At 31.7% G+C, this 18,671-nt stretch overlaps 5 protein-coding genes across 5 annotated transcripts; 3 read left to right on the top strand and 2 right to left on the bottom strand.

Annotated features, from left to right (window-relative positions):
* The first annotated feature begins 43 nt into the window (after positions 1–43).
* Positions 44–6,330, top strand: LOC134827152 (WD repeat and HMG-box DNA-binding protein 1). The gene is made up of 3 exons (XM_063839709.1): positions 44–177; positions 240–1,195; positions 4,412–6,330. The coding sequence occupies exons 1-3, from the start codon at positions 101–103 to the stop codon at positions 6,262–6,264; spliced, it is 2,886 nt and encodes a 961-aa protein (XP_063695779.1). The 5' UTR covers positions 44–100; the 3' UTR covers positions 6,265–6,330.
* A 17-nt stretch (positions 6,331–6,347) lies between these two features.
* Positions 6,348–10,028, bottom strand: LOC134837297 (glutamate receptor ionotropic, delta-2). Its single transcript, XM_063852666.1, has 5 exons — positions 9,123–10,028; positions 7,276–7,324; positions 6,955–7,201; positions 6,717–6,900; positions 6,348–6,665 (listed from the first exon to the last, which is right to left on the bottom strand). Exons 1-5 carry the CDS (start codon positions 10,026–10,028, stop codon positions 6,348–6,350), a joined length of 1,704 nt encoding a protein of 567 aa, XP_063708736.1.
* A 1,437-nt stretch (positions 10,029–11,465) lies between these two features.
* LOC134837296 (glutamate receptor ionotropic, delta-1-like) lies at positions 11,466–14,637 on the top strand. Its single transcript, XM_063852665.1, has 7 exons — positions 11,466–11,498; positions 11,632–11,731; positions 11,784–12,037; positions 12,104–12,440; positions 13,633–14,128; positions 14,265–14,451; positions 14,506–14,637. Exons 1-7 carry the CDS (start codon positions 11,466–11,468, stop codon positions 14,635–14,637), a joined length of 1,539 nt encoding a protein of 512 aa, XP_063708735.1.
* Positions 14,638–15,206: 569 nt separating this feature from the next.
* LOC134837295 (leucine-rich repeat-containing protein 56) lies at positions 15,207–17,526 on the top strand. The gene is made up of 2 exons (XM_063852664.1): positions 15,207–16,191; positions 17,139–17,526. The coding sequence occupies exons 1-2, from the start codon at positions 15,207–15,209 to the stop codon at positions 17,486–17,488; spliced, it is 1,335 nt and encodes a 444-aa protein (XP_063708734.1). The 3' UTR covers positions 17,489–17,526.
* LOC134827104 (nucleoporin Nup37) lies at positions 17,473–18,657 on the bottom strand. The gene is made up of 2 exons (XM_063839656.1): positions 18,442–18,657; positions 17,473–18,378 (listed from the first exon to the last, which is right to left on the bottom strand). The coding sequence occupies exons 1-2, from the start codon at positions 18,577–18,579 to the stop codon at positions 17,560–17,562; spliced, it is 957 nt and encodes a 318-aa protein (XP_063695726.1). The 5' UTR covers positions 18,580–18,657; the 3' UTR covers positions 17,473–17,559.
* Positions 18,658–18,671: the final 14 nt, after the last annotated feature.

Below are 18,671 nucleotides of genomic sequence, written 5' to 3'. Positions count from 1 at the left end.
ACGTCAAATTTTTTGTGCAATGTCTTGATGATCAAAAACGGCGGCAAAATACGAGACTGACTCACGGAAGGACAAATTTTCATCAAATTAGGACGAAATTATGGGATTCAAGCGATATATTTCACGTTACGCCCATTGCGGGGGTTATACTCATTGTTGTTACAGCGAAGATGGAGAGTAAGTCCCAATTTTTTTCTTAATTTTCACAAAAAAAATCAATTTCAAACTTCGTTTCACAGAAAAATTCTTACTTGTGGCAAAGACGGCGATATTCGTATCTGGAGCGGCAAAGATGATGATGATGCCTCCTCGAACGGGATCTCCGAATACGTCAATTGTGTCGTCCAATACGAAAATCGGATCCTCGTGGCAACCGATATGAACATTGTTTCCGCTTACACATTCCCGGAATGCAAAAAAGACGGAATTGAGTTCCGTTTTTCCGCATCTGCAACCACAATTCAAGTCAACGACGCCTGGATCGTAGCTGGAGCTGAAGATTTCATGTTAAAAGTTGTCAAAAAAGACAAATCCGAAGACGCCTTCGAACTCAAGGGACACGAAGGACCCATCGTTTACGCCGAATTAGGTCCCAATAACTTCCTCGCGAGCAAAAGTGGCGACGGAAAGATCAAAATTTGGGATTTGACGAAGCAAAAAGACGTTCACACAATTTCGGGACTCGATAAATGCAAAACTTTCGACACCGCATTGTCGTATGGCGCTCTCTCGTTCGACGCGAAAAAGTACTTTGCGTATTGCTATCAAAGGAAAATTGTGGTTTTGAATACCGCGGATTGGACTGAAGCTTTTTCGTTGGAAGACGCGAACGCAAGTGGCGAATTTACGGTTTGCAGTTTCTCGCCAAGCGGAAAATTGATCGCGGCAGGTACGTCAAAGGGAGAATTGGTGATTTTTAGTGTTGTTACGAAGAAGTCGATTGGGGGCGATGTGAAGCCATCAGAAATGAATGCCTTGACGGCGATTGCATGGAATCCGCATCAGGATAAATTTAATGGGGAATTGTCGATTTGTGATGCTTCGGGGCAAATTGAGTTTATTACGGAAGCATTTGATGAAACAAGTGGCGGAGCTGAAGAGAAAAAGAGTGTCAGTAAGCCTCAGAAAAAAACTTCGAGACCTCCTTCGGCTATGGATGATGATGATGATGGCGCGGATGATATTTACAAAGAATGTAAGTAAAAATTAATTTAATTTTTTTTTAAAAGTTCAATATTGAATAAGGTAAAAAAAAGTTAAAAATTGCTGCGTTTTAATGGGATTTTTTCACATTATTTCAAATTTTACGAATTTTTCAATTATTTAGATTTTTTTTATATTTTCATAATTTTCTTTCAAATTTTTTAAGTTCAATACCTAAATTATTTTGGAAATTTAATTTAATTTTTAAAAAATAAATTCTAAATTCAAAAATCTTTCAGATATCGTAAAAAGTCATTCTAAAGATGATTTCCATTCATATTTGGTCAATTTTCGATCAAATAAAATTTATCTCGATTTTATCTCATGCTCACTTAAAATCGAGTTTTTCTCAGCAAGTAAATTTTTGATCGATTTCAAGCCTAAAATTGAATAAAAAGTCATTCTAAAGATGATTTCCATTCATATTTGGTCAATTTTCGATCAAATAAAATTTATCTCGATTTTATTTCATGCTCACTTAAAATCGAGTTTTTCTCAGCAAGTAAATTTTTGATCGATTTCAAGCCTAAAATTGAATAAAAAGTCATTCTAAAGATGATTTCCATTCATATTTGGTCAATTTTCGATCAAATAAAATTTATCTCGATTTTATCTCATGATCACTTAAAATCGAGTTTTTCTCAGCAAGTCATGCTCACTTAAAATCGAGTTTTTCTCAGCAAGTAAATTTTTGATCGATTTCAAGCCTAAAATTGAATAAAAAGTCATTCTAAAGATGATTTCCATTCATATTTGGTCAATTTTCGATCAAATAAAATTTATCTCGATTTTATCTCATGCTCACTTAAAATCGAGTTTTTCTCAGCAAGTAAATTTTTGATCGATTTCAAGCCTAAAATTGAATAAAAAGTCATTCTAAAGATGATTTCCATTCATATTTGGTCAATTTTCGAACAAATAAAATTTATCTCGATTTTATCTCATGCTCACTTAAAATCGAGTTTTTCTCAGCAAGTAAATTTTTGATCGATTTCAAGCCTAAAATTGAATAAAAAGTCATTCTAAAGATGGTTTCCATTCATATTTGGTCAATTTCCGATCAAATAAAATTTATCTTGATTTTATCTCATGCTCACTTAAAATCGAGTTTTTCTCAGCAAGTAAATTTTTGATCGATTTCAAGCCTAAAATTGAATAAAAAGTCATTCTAAAGATGATTTCCATTCATATTTGGTCAATTTTCGATCAAATAAAATTTATCTCGATTTTATCTCATGCTCACTTAAAATCGAGTTTTTCTCAGCAAGTAAATTTTTGATCGATTTCAAGCCTAAAATTGAATAAAAAGTCATTCTAAAGATGATTTCCATTCATATCTTGTCAATTTTCGAACGAATAAAATTTATCTCGATTTTACCTCATGCTCACTTAAAATCGAGTTTTTCTCAGCAAGTCAATTTTTGATCGATTTCAAGCCTAAAATTGAACAAAAAGTCATTCTGCAGATGATTTTTATTCATATCTTGTCAATTTTCGATAAATTTTTGATCGATTTCATAAAATTTATCTCGATTTTATCTCATGCTCAAAAATCGAGTTTTTCTCAGCAAGTAAATTTTTTACCGATTTCAAGCCTAAAATTGAATAAAAAGTCATTCTAAAGATGATTTCCATTCATATTTGGTCAATTTTCGAAAATAAAATTTATCGATTTCAAGCCTAAAATCTATTTTAAGATGTTTTTCTCAGCAAGTAAATTTTTGATCGATTTCAAGCCTAAAATTGAATAAAAAGTTTCTAAAGATGATTTCCATTCATATTTGGTCAAAATTTATCTCGATTTTATCTCATGCTCACTTAAAATCGAGTTTTTCTCAGCAAGTAAATTTTTGATCGATTTCAAGCCTAAAATTGAATAAAAAGTCATTCTAAAGATGATTTCCATTCATATTTGGTCAATTTTCGAACAAATAAAATTTATCTCGATTTTATCTCATGCTCACTTAAAATCGAGTTTTTCTCAGCAAGTAAATTTTTGATCGATTTCAAGCCTAAAATTGAATAAAAAGTCATTCTAAAGATGATTTCCTTTCATATTTGGTCAATTTTCGATCAAATAAAATTTATCTCGATTTTATCTCATGCTCACTTAAAATCGAGTTTTTCTCAGAAAGTAAATTTTTGATCGATTTCAAGCCTAAAATTGAATAAAAAGTCATTCTAAAGATGATTTCCATTCATATTTGGTCAATTTTCGATCAAATAAAATTTATCTCGTTATCTCATTCACTTAAAATCGAGTTTTTCTCAGCAAGTAAATTTTTGATCGATTTCAAGCCTTAAATTGAATAAAAAGTCATTCTGCAGATGATTTCCATTCATATCTTGTCAATTTTCGAACAAATAAAATTTATCTCGATTTTACCTCATGCTCACTTAAAATCGAGTTTTTCTCATCAAGTAAATTTTTGATCGATTTCAATCGAGATTTCCATTCTCAGAACAAGATTTTAAATTTCGAGTTTTTTTCAGTAAATTTTTGATCGATTTCAAGCCTAAAATTGAATAAAAAGTCATTCTAAAGATGATTTCCATTCATATCTTGTCAATTTTCGAACAAATAAAATTTATCTCGATTTTATCTCATGCTCACTAAAAATCGAGTTTTTCTCAGCAAGTAAATTTTTGATCGATTTCAAGCCTAAAATTGAATAAAAAGTCATTCTAAAGATGATTTCCATTCATATCTTGTCAATTTTCGAACAAATAAAATTTATCTCGATTTTATCTCATGCTCACTTAAAATCGAGTTTTTCTCAGCAAGTAAATTTTTGATCGATTTCAAGCCTAAAATTGAATAAAAAGTCATTCTAAAGATGATTTCCATTCATATCTTGTCAATTTTCGAACAAATAAAATTTATCTCGATTTTATCTCATGCTCACTTAAAATCGAGTTTTTCTCAGCAAGTAAATTTTTGATCGATTTCAAGCCTAAAATTGAATAAAAAGTCATTCTAAAGATGATTTTATCCATGCTCACTATCGAGTTTTTCTCAGCTCGATTTTCATGAAATAAAATTTATTTCGATGATTTTCCTTTTCAAGCCTAAAATGCATTCTAAAGATGATTTCCAATATTTGGTCTTAAAATCGTGAAAATAAATTTTTGATCGAATTTATTCATATCTTGTCAATTTTTGAACTAAAATTTATCGATTTTATTATATTTTTTTTTTTACTTTTAGATGGCTTTGAAGACGCAGAAGCAATGGATGATGAACGTGACATTATGGGCTTAGAGGAAGACGAAGACGGTGTCTCACTTGAACGCATCAAAAACGAAACCCTCAACAAATACGGCTCCCAAGAAAGTCTCTCGATGAAAAGTAACGTTGCTGCCTCAGTAAAAGACTTACCAATGGCCCGCACTGTCGATCTTCAACCCGTTTTTCAACCTGGATCGACTCCAGCTTCTCTCGAGCATCGCTTTATGATTTGGAATCACGTTGGAATCGTTCGCAGTCACAAAAGCGACGACGAGGACTCGATCGAGGTTGAATTTCATGACAGCTCGACGCATCACGGGATTCACATTAACAATCATTTGAACCACACAATGGCTTCTTTAAGCACAAGTGTTCTTGCTCTTGCATGCGAGGCACCAAGCAAACTTGTCTGTATCACACTCAAAGTCGCTGGAAGTCGCGAATGGTCAATTTCCATGCCCGACACGGAAGAAATTCAAGCAGTTTGTGCCTCAGACAAACTCGTTGCTGTTGCCACAGATGCCCGTTACTTGAGAATTTTTACGGTTTTGGGAACGCAACGCGAAGTTTTATGCATTCCGGGACAAATTGTCGCCTTGGCAGCACATGACGAGCAAATTATTGTCGCATATCATGCTGCAGCTGCCGCCACAGACGATCAAAATATGAATTTAATGATTATTGACTCTTTTGGGTACAACATCAAATGCAAGGAAGCAAAAATTCCGCTCACTCCGGGATCAAAACTCACCTGGTTAGGCTTCAGTCGTGAAGGATCTCCCGTAATTTACGACTCACGTGGCATCATGAAGCTCTATCGTCACAAATCGAGTTGTTGGTTCCCCATTTGGAATGGCGCGGAAAATACTCGAGGTGCTTCCGACACATTTTTCATCGTCAGCGTCACGGAAGAGCTCAAAGAAATTCAGGCAATTTTGTGTCGCGGATGTCCGTATCCGCTAACAGTCCCTCGCCCAATTTGCGGAATATTTAAAACGGAAATGCCCTTGTGTGACCTTGACCTTGAAAAATCCCGAATCGAAGAGGAATTATTAAGTTGCAAAATTCTCCAAGTACTAAATGCGCAAAAAACCATCAAAGAAGACGCCATAAAATTGTTCGCGCTTGCCTGTAAATCCGAGCTGGAATATCGCGCACGAGAACTCATCGAACTAATCGCGCTGCCAGAAATCGTTCCAATTGCCGCCAAATACGCAAGTGGCTTGGGTCGCATTCATTTGGTGCAAAAACTGCAAGATTTGATGCCAGTTGTCGAAGAACGTCAGAAAGAAATTGAAGAAAAACTTAACGCACCTGATCAGGAAATGATTCCTGCTGGAATTTTAATGAACAATTCGTCAAATAATCCGTTATTGTCATCATCTCCCGTTATCGGACCCGGTCCAATTTTGAAGCCAAAAACGATGAATCGCAATCCTTTCAAAAAAATGAACACAAGTGGCAGTAGCTCAGCAAATATCCAACAAAATTCAAAATCAAAAGCTTTTAGTCATCTCTCGGACCTGGGATTGGGTTATTCTCCGACGACAGAAACGCAAGCAAGTGACTTGAATGATTCCTTTGGAACGGAAAATGGCGAAACTAAGCAAAAAACTGCCGTCATGCCATTCCCCGAATGGTTCAAACAAAATTCAGACAAGCTAAAAGAAGAATTTCCCACGGAAAATCTCAAAGAATTCAACAAAATTTGCATGGGCAAGTACACGGAGTGGAAAAAATCGCTCGGCTCCGAAAACAAACGTAAAATTGACGATGTTGACAACGACTCGATGTCAGGTGTTTCTAAATTAGCCAAGTTCGCAAAGGCCTAAAACGTATTTTTAACATTTTTGCAGTAGAATTAAGACACAATATTGTCCAATAAATTTTAATATTTCAACAAATCGCTAAATTTCTACTGTTGCAGGTGACTATTGTACGTGAAATAGGTGAAAAGTGCGGCACTCGGCACTCGAAGCGGTATTAACTGCTTGTTGCCTGTGATATCTGTCACAATTTTGTACTCTCGACCGTTAATTATTTGGCGAAGACCGTCACTCAGACCCTCACTAGCCTTTGTGTTGTGAATTCGATCCAAGAGACTCGAATAAGACGGCGGCGGGCTATATCCTGAAGTCTTTGTAGCCCATGTTGACACCGTCGGTTGCAGATTTTGTATCTTTATTGTTTGATCTCGATTGAATATTCGCTCGTTGCAACATTTGAAAAAGAACTGAAACGAAAAAAAATTAAAATTTGAAAAATTAAAATTTTTATAACGTACCTCTGTGACAAAAACAACAAAAGACGTTAGAAAACCAGCAAGCATCACATAATAAGTCGTCATTAAGTCATTATTTCGCAATTGTCGTTCGGTCGATGTCAATTGTTGCGGACAAATTTCCGCTTTTGGTAGGTTATCCATCGTCATGTACTTGACAATGCCGCCTTCAACGAGACTTAAAAGTCTAAAAATTAAAGAAAGTTAGTAAAAATCCATGCAATTTTTAAATAAAACTCACTCTGGATCGAAGATGGAATGCCATTTTGTGCCCAATGGATAGGCAAAAGCTCGTCCTCGTCTCAAAAGAGGTTCTTTTGCAACAGCAAACGGACAATGTTTCTTCTCTTCGCTCTTGCTTTTGGTTTTGCGGTATTTGTAGTCTTCGTAGCGCAAATGATCCATTGCCGGGCGATCTCTTATATACAAATAGTGCTTTTTCTCTACTCTATCACGCAGGATTTCGGTGTCGTTCATTGTGTTGTATGCTAAAATGTGAAGAAATTTTGGTAAGTAATCTCAGAAATGGGTTCGAAGTTATTAAAATTACCAATGAATTCACCGTAGTCACGATTTACTAACTTTTGAAGGATATTAAGCTCTTCATTTTGCTGAAAATTTAATAAAATTAAGAAAAATATTAAATATTTTTTAAAATATAAATTTTAGAAATATAAAAAATAAAAATTGCATCATAAAATTATGAATTCAAAATTTATAAATTAATTATGAAAATAAATTGTACAAAAATTAAAAAAAATAATAAAATAAAATAAAAAAAAACAAAATTTATAATTAAAATATTTTTATTTTTTTAAATATTTTTTTAAATATATTTTTTAAATATTTTTTTACATTTATATTTATATATTTTTAATATATATTTTAAAAATTCCCAAATTATGATGGCTTTTTATTCAATAATAGAATTAAAATTAAAAATTAAAAATTAAAAATTAAAAACTAAAAATTAAAAATCAAATTAAATTAAAATAAAATAAAAAATTAAAACAAAAATTAGGTATTAAATATTAAAAGATAAATTTTTTAACATTAAATTAAATTTAATTTGATTAATTTATCAATTCATTGCAGTTTATTAATGAAATTAACTGTAATTTTTTTTAAATTATAATTTAATTTTATTATGAATTTTGAAACTTATTGAATTAAAAAATTTTATTTTTTTTTTATTTAATTTATTTAAAAAATTTTCATTATTTTTTTTTCTCAAAATTTTTAGTGGTTTCTTCAAAAACAACTAACAAATTTTCTATTCTTGAAAATGAAAAAACGTTAAAAAATCCTTTTTCACAGAATTTAACTAATAATCATCCTCCCACACACAAAAACGCGTCAAACCTCAACACCGCACTTGTTAATCTAATTAAGTAATTATTGACACTTCAACACAAAAACATTATTCATTCATCGATAATTTATAATCAAAACTCCCCACAGCTTTCAATTCTGACTACACTTGATTGTAATCAAAAGTTATGCGCGTGAACAAAAAACTACAGGAAACTTTGTCACTTTTTCTGTTTATAAATACCGAGACACTCATTACAAGAGTTCGTCGAATATTTTTTGTCAGTCCATGACTAATGTTGACATGTTACATGACGATGTCGTGTTTTAATTTATTGGAGTGGAGGAGAAAAAGAGTTGAAAAATCGACCTTAGACTTTTTTGAAGGTTTTGGAAAGAAAAATGTTGAGGCGTTACTGAACACAAGTTCTCGATTAAAGTAATTAATTGGCGCTCTTGAATATTTATTGGACAAGATGGTACAAGATTTTTGTCCTTTAGAAAGGTTCTGCGTCATTACAAGGTTATTTGGAAAATTTTATTGAATAAAAATTTTACGTATCAGTTTTGAAATAAATATGAAGAAATTTTTAAAAGATTTTCATTTTTTAACAATTTAATTTTTTTAAAATTAATTAATTTTTATTTTAATTAAATTTTTTGCTCAAAATTTTCTTGAAAAATGTTTGTTTTTTTTTTAAATTTTAAATAAATTATATTGAAAAACAATTAATTAAATTTATGTGATAAGATATTATTTTTAGAAATTAATTTTAAATATTTTCTTCTAAATTTATTTTTTTTAATGAACAAATTTACTCAAAATTTTATTTAAAAACATTTGATTGTAAGATTTATAAAATTAATCTTTTTTATTTTAAATTTTTTATTTAAAATTATTTAAATATTTCTTTTAAAAATAAATAAATAAAAAAAAACAATAAATATTATTAAAAATAATATAATAATTAAAATAAAAAAATAATAATTAATAAAAAAATAATAAATTTTCAAGAGGTATTTAATTACAATAATTTATTTTTTTAATAAATATTTTTTTTAAATTTAATAAATAATTAATTAATTTTTTCTACTTACATTTTTAATTGAATATTCAATTCCTCCGCCTCTTTTTGACACAAATCTCTGATCCTTTTGCACAATATCCTCAACTGTGTTAAAAGGCAACGTAAATCTCGAAAGCGTCAAAAAAGCCGTAAGATTAGCTGTGTAAAAACTCGTCAAAATTGTTATAAAAATCCACCACGTTGCAAAAAGAATTCTCGTGGAATCCGCCGACGGCGACAAAACACTTCCTTGTTTCATCAGAGCGCCATAAACGAACCAAATGCAATGCGGCAAGGGATAAATTTTCTGTTTCTCATCTTTAGTCAGGCGATTTCTCAGGATTATCAGGTAATAGATGCACGGTCCAACGGCAAGAAGAGAAATTAATATCAAAAGCCACACGTAAAGTTGAAAAGGAGCCAACAATCCCGAGCCACTGGCACTTTCTGCGGGTCTCGTCATGATCATATAATACTCTCCTTCATCGAGTCCCGTGGAAAATCGAATGTGTTCGCGTGCATCAGCGAGAATTGGGAGAAAAGCCACTGCAACATCGACTTGTTTCGTTTGTACTTGTTCCAATAAACTTCCCGCGAAATCGTCTGTCGATCCAATTATGTTATTTTTTGGCAAAATCAGTTCGTAAGTAAAATTGAATTTTTCCGTAAGGACATTAAACAAATTAAATGCGATCCCTTTGCCAACCAGGACGCCATTTTCATCTTCTTCCGACCAACTCAGTGGCGGATCTTGCAAAGTTGTGACTTTAAGCACTTGTCCATTGAGTGAATCGCGAATTTTTTGCAAATTTTCTTGTTTTTTTTCGTAACTCGAAGCAGTGTCATTAAAATCCCAATAAAAAGTCGTTTCAGGTACTTCGGGAACGTCGCACGAAATGTTCATGCAAAGTGACGACAAAATCAATTCAAATGCCATCTTTGATTTATTTCACAATTCGATCAGATTTCATGACGAATCTTCCGGAAAACGCGACCCAACGATGTCAAAGTCACACGCAGACTGAAAGGAAAATCAAAAAACCGGTGAACTTGACTTCTAATAATTTTTCCGAGCGACGTACGGTGCAACCACGACATGGTCAGTGTCAATATTTGCTTACCTCATAAAAGATATGGACATAAAAAAAAATTGTACAGCTGAATTATTGATCAGGCAACGACAACATTTTAACTGTTGATGACACACCGACCAGCGATGATTTGAGGGAATTGCGTTTTTTTTTTCATTGTGACGTTTTGACCTAATTTTGTGACCGATTTTTAATGTTTTTCTCACAAAAATAGCAATTTTTATCGAAAAATGATCAATTTTCAATGATTTTTTGGAAATATTATTTTCAAGTGGAGACGACTTGTAATTTTTGATATAAAAATTGTTGAAATTGAACATTTTTCATGAATTTCCTGAAAAATTATTAAAATAAAAGATAAGCAAACATTGTTAAAGCTAGTTTTGTTGTCTGCAACTAACTTTTTGTTTAATTTTATGTTTCATCGATTCAAATGGCATGTCGTGTCATTTTGTTTTAAAAATTTTAAATGTGATTTTTTGAGAAAATAAACCATTTTTTTTTTGAAAAAAATTTTTTCTTTGACATAGTTTTGTTTTGAAAACTAAATCAAGAGCAAAAACTGTGTCAAAGCCATTTTTGACAAATCTTGCTCCAAATGGATAAAAATTTGTCAGAGGGCTCTAATTTATCATTTTTAATCATTTTATAACTCAAAACTGCCAAAAAATTGAAACTGAAAAAAATTTTTTTCTTTGACATAGTTTTGTTTTGAAAACTACATCAAGAGAAAAACTAAATCAAAAACTGTGTCAAAGCCATTTTTGACAAATCTTGCTCCAAATGGATAAAAATTTGTCAGAGGGCTCTAATTTATCATTTTTAATTTTTTAATTAATTTTTTAATTTATTTAATTAGTTAATTTAATATTAAAATAAAATATTCAATTTTTTTAATTTGGTCAATTTTCTCACAAAATAACAATAAAACTTTTTCAAATAAAAAAAAACTTTCAAATGACGACAAATACGATGATTCGTTGAAACATCATGCTCATCATTGTTTTTATTTTTTATTGATTTTCATAATTTTCTAACATTTTACTGCACAATAAACAGTAGAAAGAGCCTTAAACTTGTTTGCACACACAAATTGATCATGATTGCGCTCCGTTTTAAAGTTAAACCTCTAAATTCATTAATGAAGCAAATGGTCACGTAACACGCGACAATCATTATTTTTAACACGTTTCGTTATTTAAAGATATCCTTTTAATTAAAATTTCGACAGATGCGTCTTTAATGAGGAAAAAATCCTGTGGGACTTCAAAATCTATAAAAATATGACTTTTAGCTGTTTGAATGTCATTTTCAAAGTAATTTTTCCCGAAAAAGGATCCAAAAATGAATTTCAATTTAATTTTTTTGATTTTTTTGGCAGCAACAGAAATTTCTTGCAATATCACGAAAATTTTAAGGATAAAAAATATTCCGAAAAATGTTACAAAGTCAAATGCTTTGAATGTTTTAAAGTCACGTTATGCTCCAAAAAGTCTCGCTTTCGCCAAACGAAGTTGTTTCACCACCCACGAAAAGGACAAAGCTACAAGTAAGTAAATTTTGAACCGTTTTCTGATTAAATTTTAATATTTTTTTTCAAGTTCCCGACCTGAACGTGCTCCGAAAGGAGCTTTCGGGAAAAGTTTTGAAAGTAACTGCATTAGAGGAGTATCCTTTTACTTATTTCGAACTTGATGAAGACGGAAAACTCCAAGGACGCGGAGCTGCATTCAAACTTTTTGACATTCTGGCTGCCAAATATAATTTTACTTATGAAATTGTGCAACCTACGAATAATTTTTTTGGAAGTATTAAGCAAAAAAATGGAACTATTTTGGAATTATTTACTAAAGGAGTGAGTTTTTCATTAAAAAACTTTTAAAAATCAAGAAAAAACTGAAATGGAATTGAAAATTTACAGAAAGTTGACATGGGAATCGGTTATATCCCTCCAATGCATGATTATAGAGTTCGAGCTCTGTATTCAACTCAAATAAATGTCGCAACTTATCACATAATGATGGTGAAGCCTCGTGGTAGTATCATCAGTAAAGGACTTTTGGCGCCATTTAGAGGAATCGTTTGGATCGTAACTGGCGTATTTTTTGTCATCATGGGACCACTTATTTATTATGTTCTGAAATTTCATCAGAAATTCACGAAAAAAGAGAAGATTAAGACACTTGATCAAGTATTTTGGTTCATTTATGGCGCACTTGTGAGACAAGGACATGGAACGCATATTTATCCAATTAATGGTAAAAAATATTTTTCTCATTTTTTTTTTAATTTCAATTTTAAAAAATATTTGGTTGAAATTAATTGACTTTTTTTTTATTTATTTAAAAATCAAGAGAAAAAAAAGTTGGTTGAAAATTGACTACGATTTTTGCTTTGAAACCCATCAAAAGTTGGTTGAAAATGGAAAAATCGATTTTTGCTCCTCACTTTTTTTTTATTTCATCAAAAATCGATCAGATATCAATGGAAATCAACTTAAAAATGAATATTTATTAACTTTTAGCTTTGAAACCCATCAAAAGTTGGTTGAAAATTGACTTGAGAAAAAAAGTACGATATTTTGCTCCTTTTGCTCCTCATATGATAAAATCGTACTTTTTTTTATTTCATCAAAAATTGATCAGATATCAATGGAAATCAACTTAAAAATGAATCAGATCAAAAGTCAATACGAAATCAACTTAAAAAATGAATATTTATTAACTTTTAGCTTTGAAACCCATCAAAAGTTGGTTGAAAATTGACTTGAGAAAAAAAGTACGATTTTTGCTCCTCATATGATAAAATCGTACTTTTTTTTATTTCATCAAAAATCGATCAGATATCAATAGAAATCAACTTAAAAATGAATATTTATTAACTTTTAGCTTTGAAACCCATCAAAAGTTGGTTGAAAATTGACTTGAGAAAAAAAGTACGATTTTTGCTCCTCATATGATAAAATCGTACTTTTTTTTATTTCATCAAAAATCGATCAGATTTCAATTGAAATCAACTTAAAAATGAATATTTATTAACTTTTAGCTTTGAAACCCATCAAAAGTTGGTTGAAAATTGACTTGAGAAAAAAAGTACGATTTTTGCTCCTCATATGATAAAATCGTACTTTTTTTTATTTCATCAAAAATCGATCAGATATCAATAGAAATCAACTTAAAAATGAATATTTATTAACTTTTAGCTTTGAAACCCATCAAAAGTTGGTTGAAAATTGACTTGAGAAAAAAAGTACGATTTTTGCTCCTCATATGATAAAATCGTACTTTTTTTTATTTCATCAAAAATCGATCAGATATCAATGGAAATCAACTTTAGAATGAATATTTATTAACTTTTAGCTTTGAAACCCATCAAAAGTTGGTTGAAAATTGACTTGAGAAAAAAAGTACTAACGAAAAAATATTAACAAAATTTTATTTTAATTTTTAGATTCAACAAAAATCCTTTTTGCAACTTGGTGGACTTTTGTGACAATTCTAACGACTGTCTACACTGCCAATTTAGTCGCCTTTTTAGCACGTTCCGAATTTCCCTTCAGCATCAGCACAATTGAGGATTTTGTAGGCACAAATACAAAACTTTTGGTAAAGAAAGGAGGATCAGTTGAATACGCTTTGATGACAGATCGTACATTGGCACCTCTCAGGAAGACAATTGACGTGAATGCGCCGTTTTTTGGCGGAAGTCCTAATGAAACGGAAGCCATGATGGAAACTTTATTGAAGAAAAATTACGCCATTATCGCTAGTTATACGGGCGCAAAGCATCTCATGTACGATTATTACATGTCGAAACGCGTGTCAGCCAAAGAGTTTAATTCCCGTGAGCATTGTCCCTTTATTTTGAGCAAGAAACCAATTTTTTGGGGCATTCAGTCGTTCGTTTACAAGTGCAGCAGTCAGTTGAATTTTTTGTTTGACAAGGAGTAAGAATTTTTTTCATGAAATGTCAATTTTTTAATTATTTTGAGTCAAATTTAGCTTTAAAAAATTTAAAATTTACGACAAAAATTGACCATTATCCATTAAAATTCTATTTTTAATTAAAAAAATTTTTTTTAGCTTAAGATTTCTACTCGAATCCGGCGTTGCCAAGTACTTAAAGCAAAGTGACCTGCCCAACAAGAATGTCTGCGACCTTTCCAAACAAAAAGTTGAGACTCAATTAAAAGTGCAAGATCTGGAAATATCTTTTATTATCGTTTTCATCGGATTTTTGGTCTCTCTTGCAGCTCTAATTGGCGAATTTGTAAGTTTTTAAATTTAATTTCATACAAAAATTTAATTTTTTAATTTTTTTTAGTACTACATGAAACGACAAATAGCAAAACAAATTTCTTCTGCAGCCATTTCCAAATTAAGTTCAAGAATGTCCGTCGTTAATGAAATTCTTGAGGAAATTTTACATCAAAAACGTGAATTTCAGTCAATTTAATTACTATTTTCGTACTAATTCGACGTTGTAATTGTGTTTTTTGTCTAAAAATATTCAACGTTTGTCTTATTTACATCGATTTTACCTTCAATTAAATCTGTCGTAGGTTAAATAACTTTTGATTGGATAGCGAGGAACGGAAAATCAATGTCACACGATCAATTACTTTTCTTTGGACAACTTTATTTGTTCAACTTATTTGTTAAGCGACAAGTTGAAGGACGTCAAAAGTCCTTTGAGAGTGATTTTTGTTTGAAATTTCGTGGAAACGCCTGGTTGACCTATATTTTATGGCTGAAAATTAAGTTTTTTATAGGTTTCTTTGAAAAAAAAATGAATTTTTTGACTTTTCAAGTTCACACAAAAGAAATGAATTTCGTTTGAAACAAAAAAATCAACAAAGTTGCCTAAAAAAACAATTTTTAGGAACTATGGCAACCCAAATAACAAGAAACTATTTGCGTCTAATTTGAAAAAAATAACAAAAATAATAATTTGTCGATTATTTTCAATAATAAAAAAAATCGGGAACGTATTTTATCGTGAAATTAAGCAATGTTTAAGTAAAAATGCCCTTTGAGGAGATCCCAAATGACGAGCAAAATCAACATGAGCCCCATTCAGACGGTTCTTCAATCTCGTCCGGATCAATTTCACGCGTTTACTCGTTTTCATCGCAAAATAACGGCAACAGCGACAGCGAACATGCCCGTCACGAACACATAATCATCGAAAATCAGCTAAATATGGAGAATTTGCAGCGTGGCATCGAGCGCAACAGAGATCTCGTCGAATATCAGGGTCCCGTCACCTACAGTCCCATCGTAATTCCCGCTGAACCGAGTTTGGACGAGCTTTTGCGACAAGTTTCGGGCACCGAGGCATTAAATACCGTCACGGAGATCAAATTACGCGTCATTTCTCACATGATTAGTCTTCAGCGCATTCCCATGTTTTGTCCAAATATCAAAATTCTCAATCTCGAGGGGTCTGTCGTTGGGTCCTTGCGCGATTTGGGCACCGATATGCGAACTTTGCTTCATTTAAATGTCTCGCGATGCGGTTTGAGGACACTGGATGGCACAAATGGTTTGGTAAAGTTGGAAGAACTTGTCGCGGATAACAATGAAATTGAAGATGCCAATCCAGTAACGAATTTACCGTCAATTAAAAAACTCAGTTTGAAAGGGAACAAAATAACAAAAGTAGCGTCTGTGTCATTTTTGGCGCTTTGTCACACACTGACGATGTTGGATTTGAACGACAATTTGATCACGGAGACGAAAGATTATCGGAAAGCGGTGAAACGGAGCATTCCGCAGTTGGTTGTTTTGGATGGAATTCCGTTGGAAGGCGCAGTACCGAATGTTGTGGCAGCGGGAAATTCATTGTCGAGCTCGGATTACAAATCGAGTTCGAGTGAGGAGCAGCCAAAGTTTGAATGGAAGCCAGAAGATGATCGTGGAGTGGATTGGATACGAAATGATCGGCCGGGAACAGCTTTTGTGGGACGTCAGATTACGCGAACGACGAATGAGAGACCTTCCACGGCGGGTAAAGGAGCGAATTTTATTTTTATTTGAATAAATTTGTAGATTTTTAATTGAAGTTTTGTAATTTTTTGCACTAATTCGTTATTATTTGCACAAGAGTAAATTACTTTTTCTTAAAAATTTTAGATTTTTCAAAAAAAAAATATAATTTTTGTACTTCTTTTATATTTTTTTTGTACAAAAGTCAATTTTTTGTTAAAATTTTTAATTTTTTTTTTTATAAAAATTTTGAATTGTAAAAAATTACTCATTTCTGCACAAAAAATTTAAATTTTTTGTACAAGTTTAAATTTTGCAAAAAAAGTAATTTTATTTGAAGTTCAAAATTTTATGAAAAAAATTTTTTTCATGTACAAAATTTTTTTTTTTTAAATTTTGAACTTCAAAAAATAACTCATTTCTGCACAAAAAATTTCTAAAAACATCCAACTTTGTAATACCTTAGCCAACTTGTTAAAAATTAAAAAAAAAAAATTAAGAAAATTTAAGATTTTTTACAACAATTATTTTTACAACAAAATTTATTTTTTTTTTTATAGGTATGAAATTTTTTTTATTTATTTTTAGCCTTTGCTTGAACTTCATTCATCATTTTCCTGTACAAAATAATTTTTTTCATTTAAATATTAATTTTTCGAAATACTTTTTTAACTTGACTCGTCAATTTTTTTTTGTAAAAATATTCAAATTTAAAAAAAAATCTTGTTTTAACTTCATTTATAATTTTTCTGTATTAAAATCAAATTTTTTATTGAAATTTTATACTAAAAAAAAAGTTCAGTCATTTTCTGCACTTCATTTTTTATAAAAAAAAATATTTCTTTTGAAAATTTAATTAAATTTTTGCAAATTTTTTAAAAAATTTAATAATTTTTGGTCTTTTATTCATAATTTTTTTGTGCAAAACTCTAAATTTTTTCTCAAATATTAATTTTTTGACATTTCCAGAACAAACCAAACAACGTTCTCTCGTATCAGGTGAGCCCTTAGTCGGCAACATCCTCCAGCAAGTACGTCGAAATCGTAAAAAGAAGCAAGCATGGGCTGATTCCTCCTCAAGCATCAGTTCAACAGAAATTTCCGAAGGAAGTGCAAGAACTGACTTTCCTTCGCGACTCGAACAGAATCCCGTGGATTTAGAACTTGGTCTCGTTGGCTCGGAAGAAGCCATGGATTTGTCTGACGAGAACATTTTGGAAGCTGCTCGTGTTTGGCGACGTCAAAGTGCACAACGACGCGAACGAATAAGAACCGCTGACAAAGCACGAAATTTGGACCAACTTTTTAGAGACGATTAAAAGTCTTAAAATTTGAATTTTAAATTATTAAAAAAATTATTATTAGCATTAAATGTGAATTTTTCTGTATTTTATTTTAGAAGCACGCGCCAAAAACATAATTTCCTGTCTTGAGCTGCTCCTACATACGCATGTTTATAATGCCAGCACAATCCCCCGTAAAGACATAACGGAGCTTCTACTTGAGGAATTTGACTTTTACAGTTCATAACCTTCAGCGTTGTAAGCGGGCGCCCAATGCTGGCAGTCACGAGCTCATTTTGGGGCGAAAATTTGATGGCAATTCCGACATCTTCGTGAATGTGTTTCGTATCGACAGGTCGACTTGGCGTTTTTAGGTCCCAAATGAACGTTTCTCCGGCAGCAATTGCACAAATAAACGCCGAATTTGACAAAGACCAATCCGCACACATCAATGGATTGAGAACGGTTTCGACACTGAGCAAAACTTCGCCATTCGGAACGTTGTACAAATGAATTGTGCCATTTTTCTCTGCTACCATCAACTTTTCCAACTCCTCCGGATGCCATTTGCACGAAACGACGGAACTTTTGAAGTAAAATGTCGCTGCGCATTTGTAATTTTCCTGCGTATTCCATAAAATTAACGTGTGATCATCACTGCCGGATGCCAAAAATTCATTGGAATAGTCCCAAGCGACGGAATTTATGTAACTTTTGTGTCCGGAAAGGACTTCAACGGTGTTTTTACTTTCCAAATCTGTGTTGTAAATGCGTAAATTGTAGTCGGAGGAGGCTGTCACGAAGGTAACTGTCTTTTCCGATACCAAAGTCGAGCTTGGCGAGATGGCAATTGACTCGACACGAGGCTCGTAACAGTGAATCTCCTTTAATTCCTTCCATTCGAGGCATTCAAGGGCACTATCTTCCTAAAAATTCATGAAAAAATCAATTTTTTAAACGATTTCTTGATAAAAATTAAAGTTACTTACAGGAAATTGAAGCAATCCAAGGATAATTTTATCAGACAACGCCACACAAATCAAATTTTTGGTAAATTCATAACTGCTGAGCTCAAAACACGAGATTTTATCCGCGAAATTTATCGTATGCGTCGGAATATTATCCATTTTCAAGCGAAAATCAACCAAAAACAACTAAAAATCACGATGCAAACTTTTGCCGGGAAATGTCACAATCTTGACCCACACCAAATTTCATC

The sequence above is a fragment of the Culicoides brevitarsis genome, chromosome 1 (assembly GCF_036172545.1).
Source record: "Culicoides brevitarsis isolate CSIRO-B50_1 chromosome 1, AGI_CSIRO_Cbre_v1, whole genome shotgun sequence".
Lineage (NCBI taxonomy): Eukaryota > Metazoa > Arthropoda > Insecta > Diptera > Ceratopogonidae > Culicoides > Culicoides brevitarsis.
Note: the sequence above shows the minus strand (reverse complement) of the source record. Positions and strands in the feature narration are given on the sequence as shown.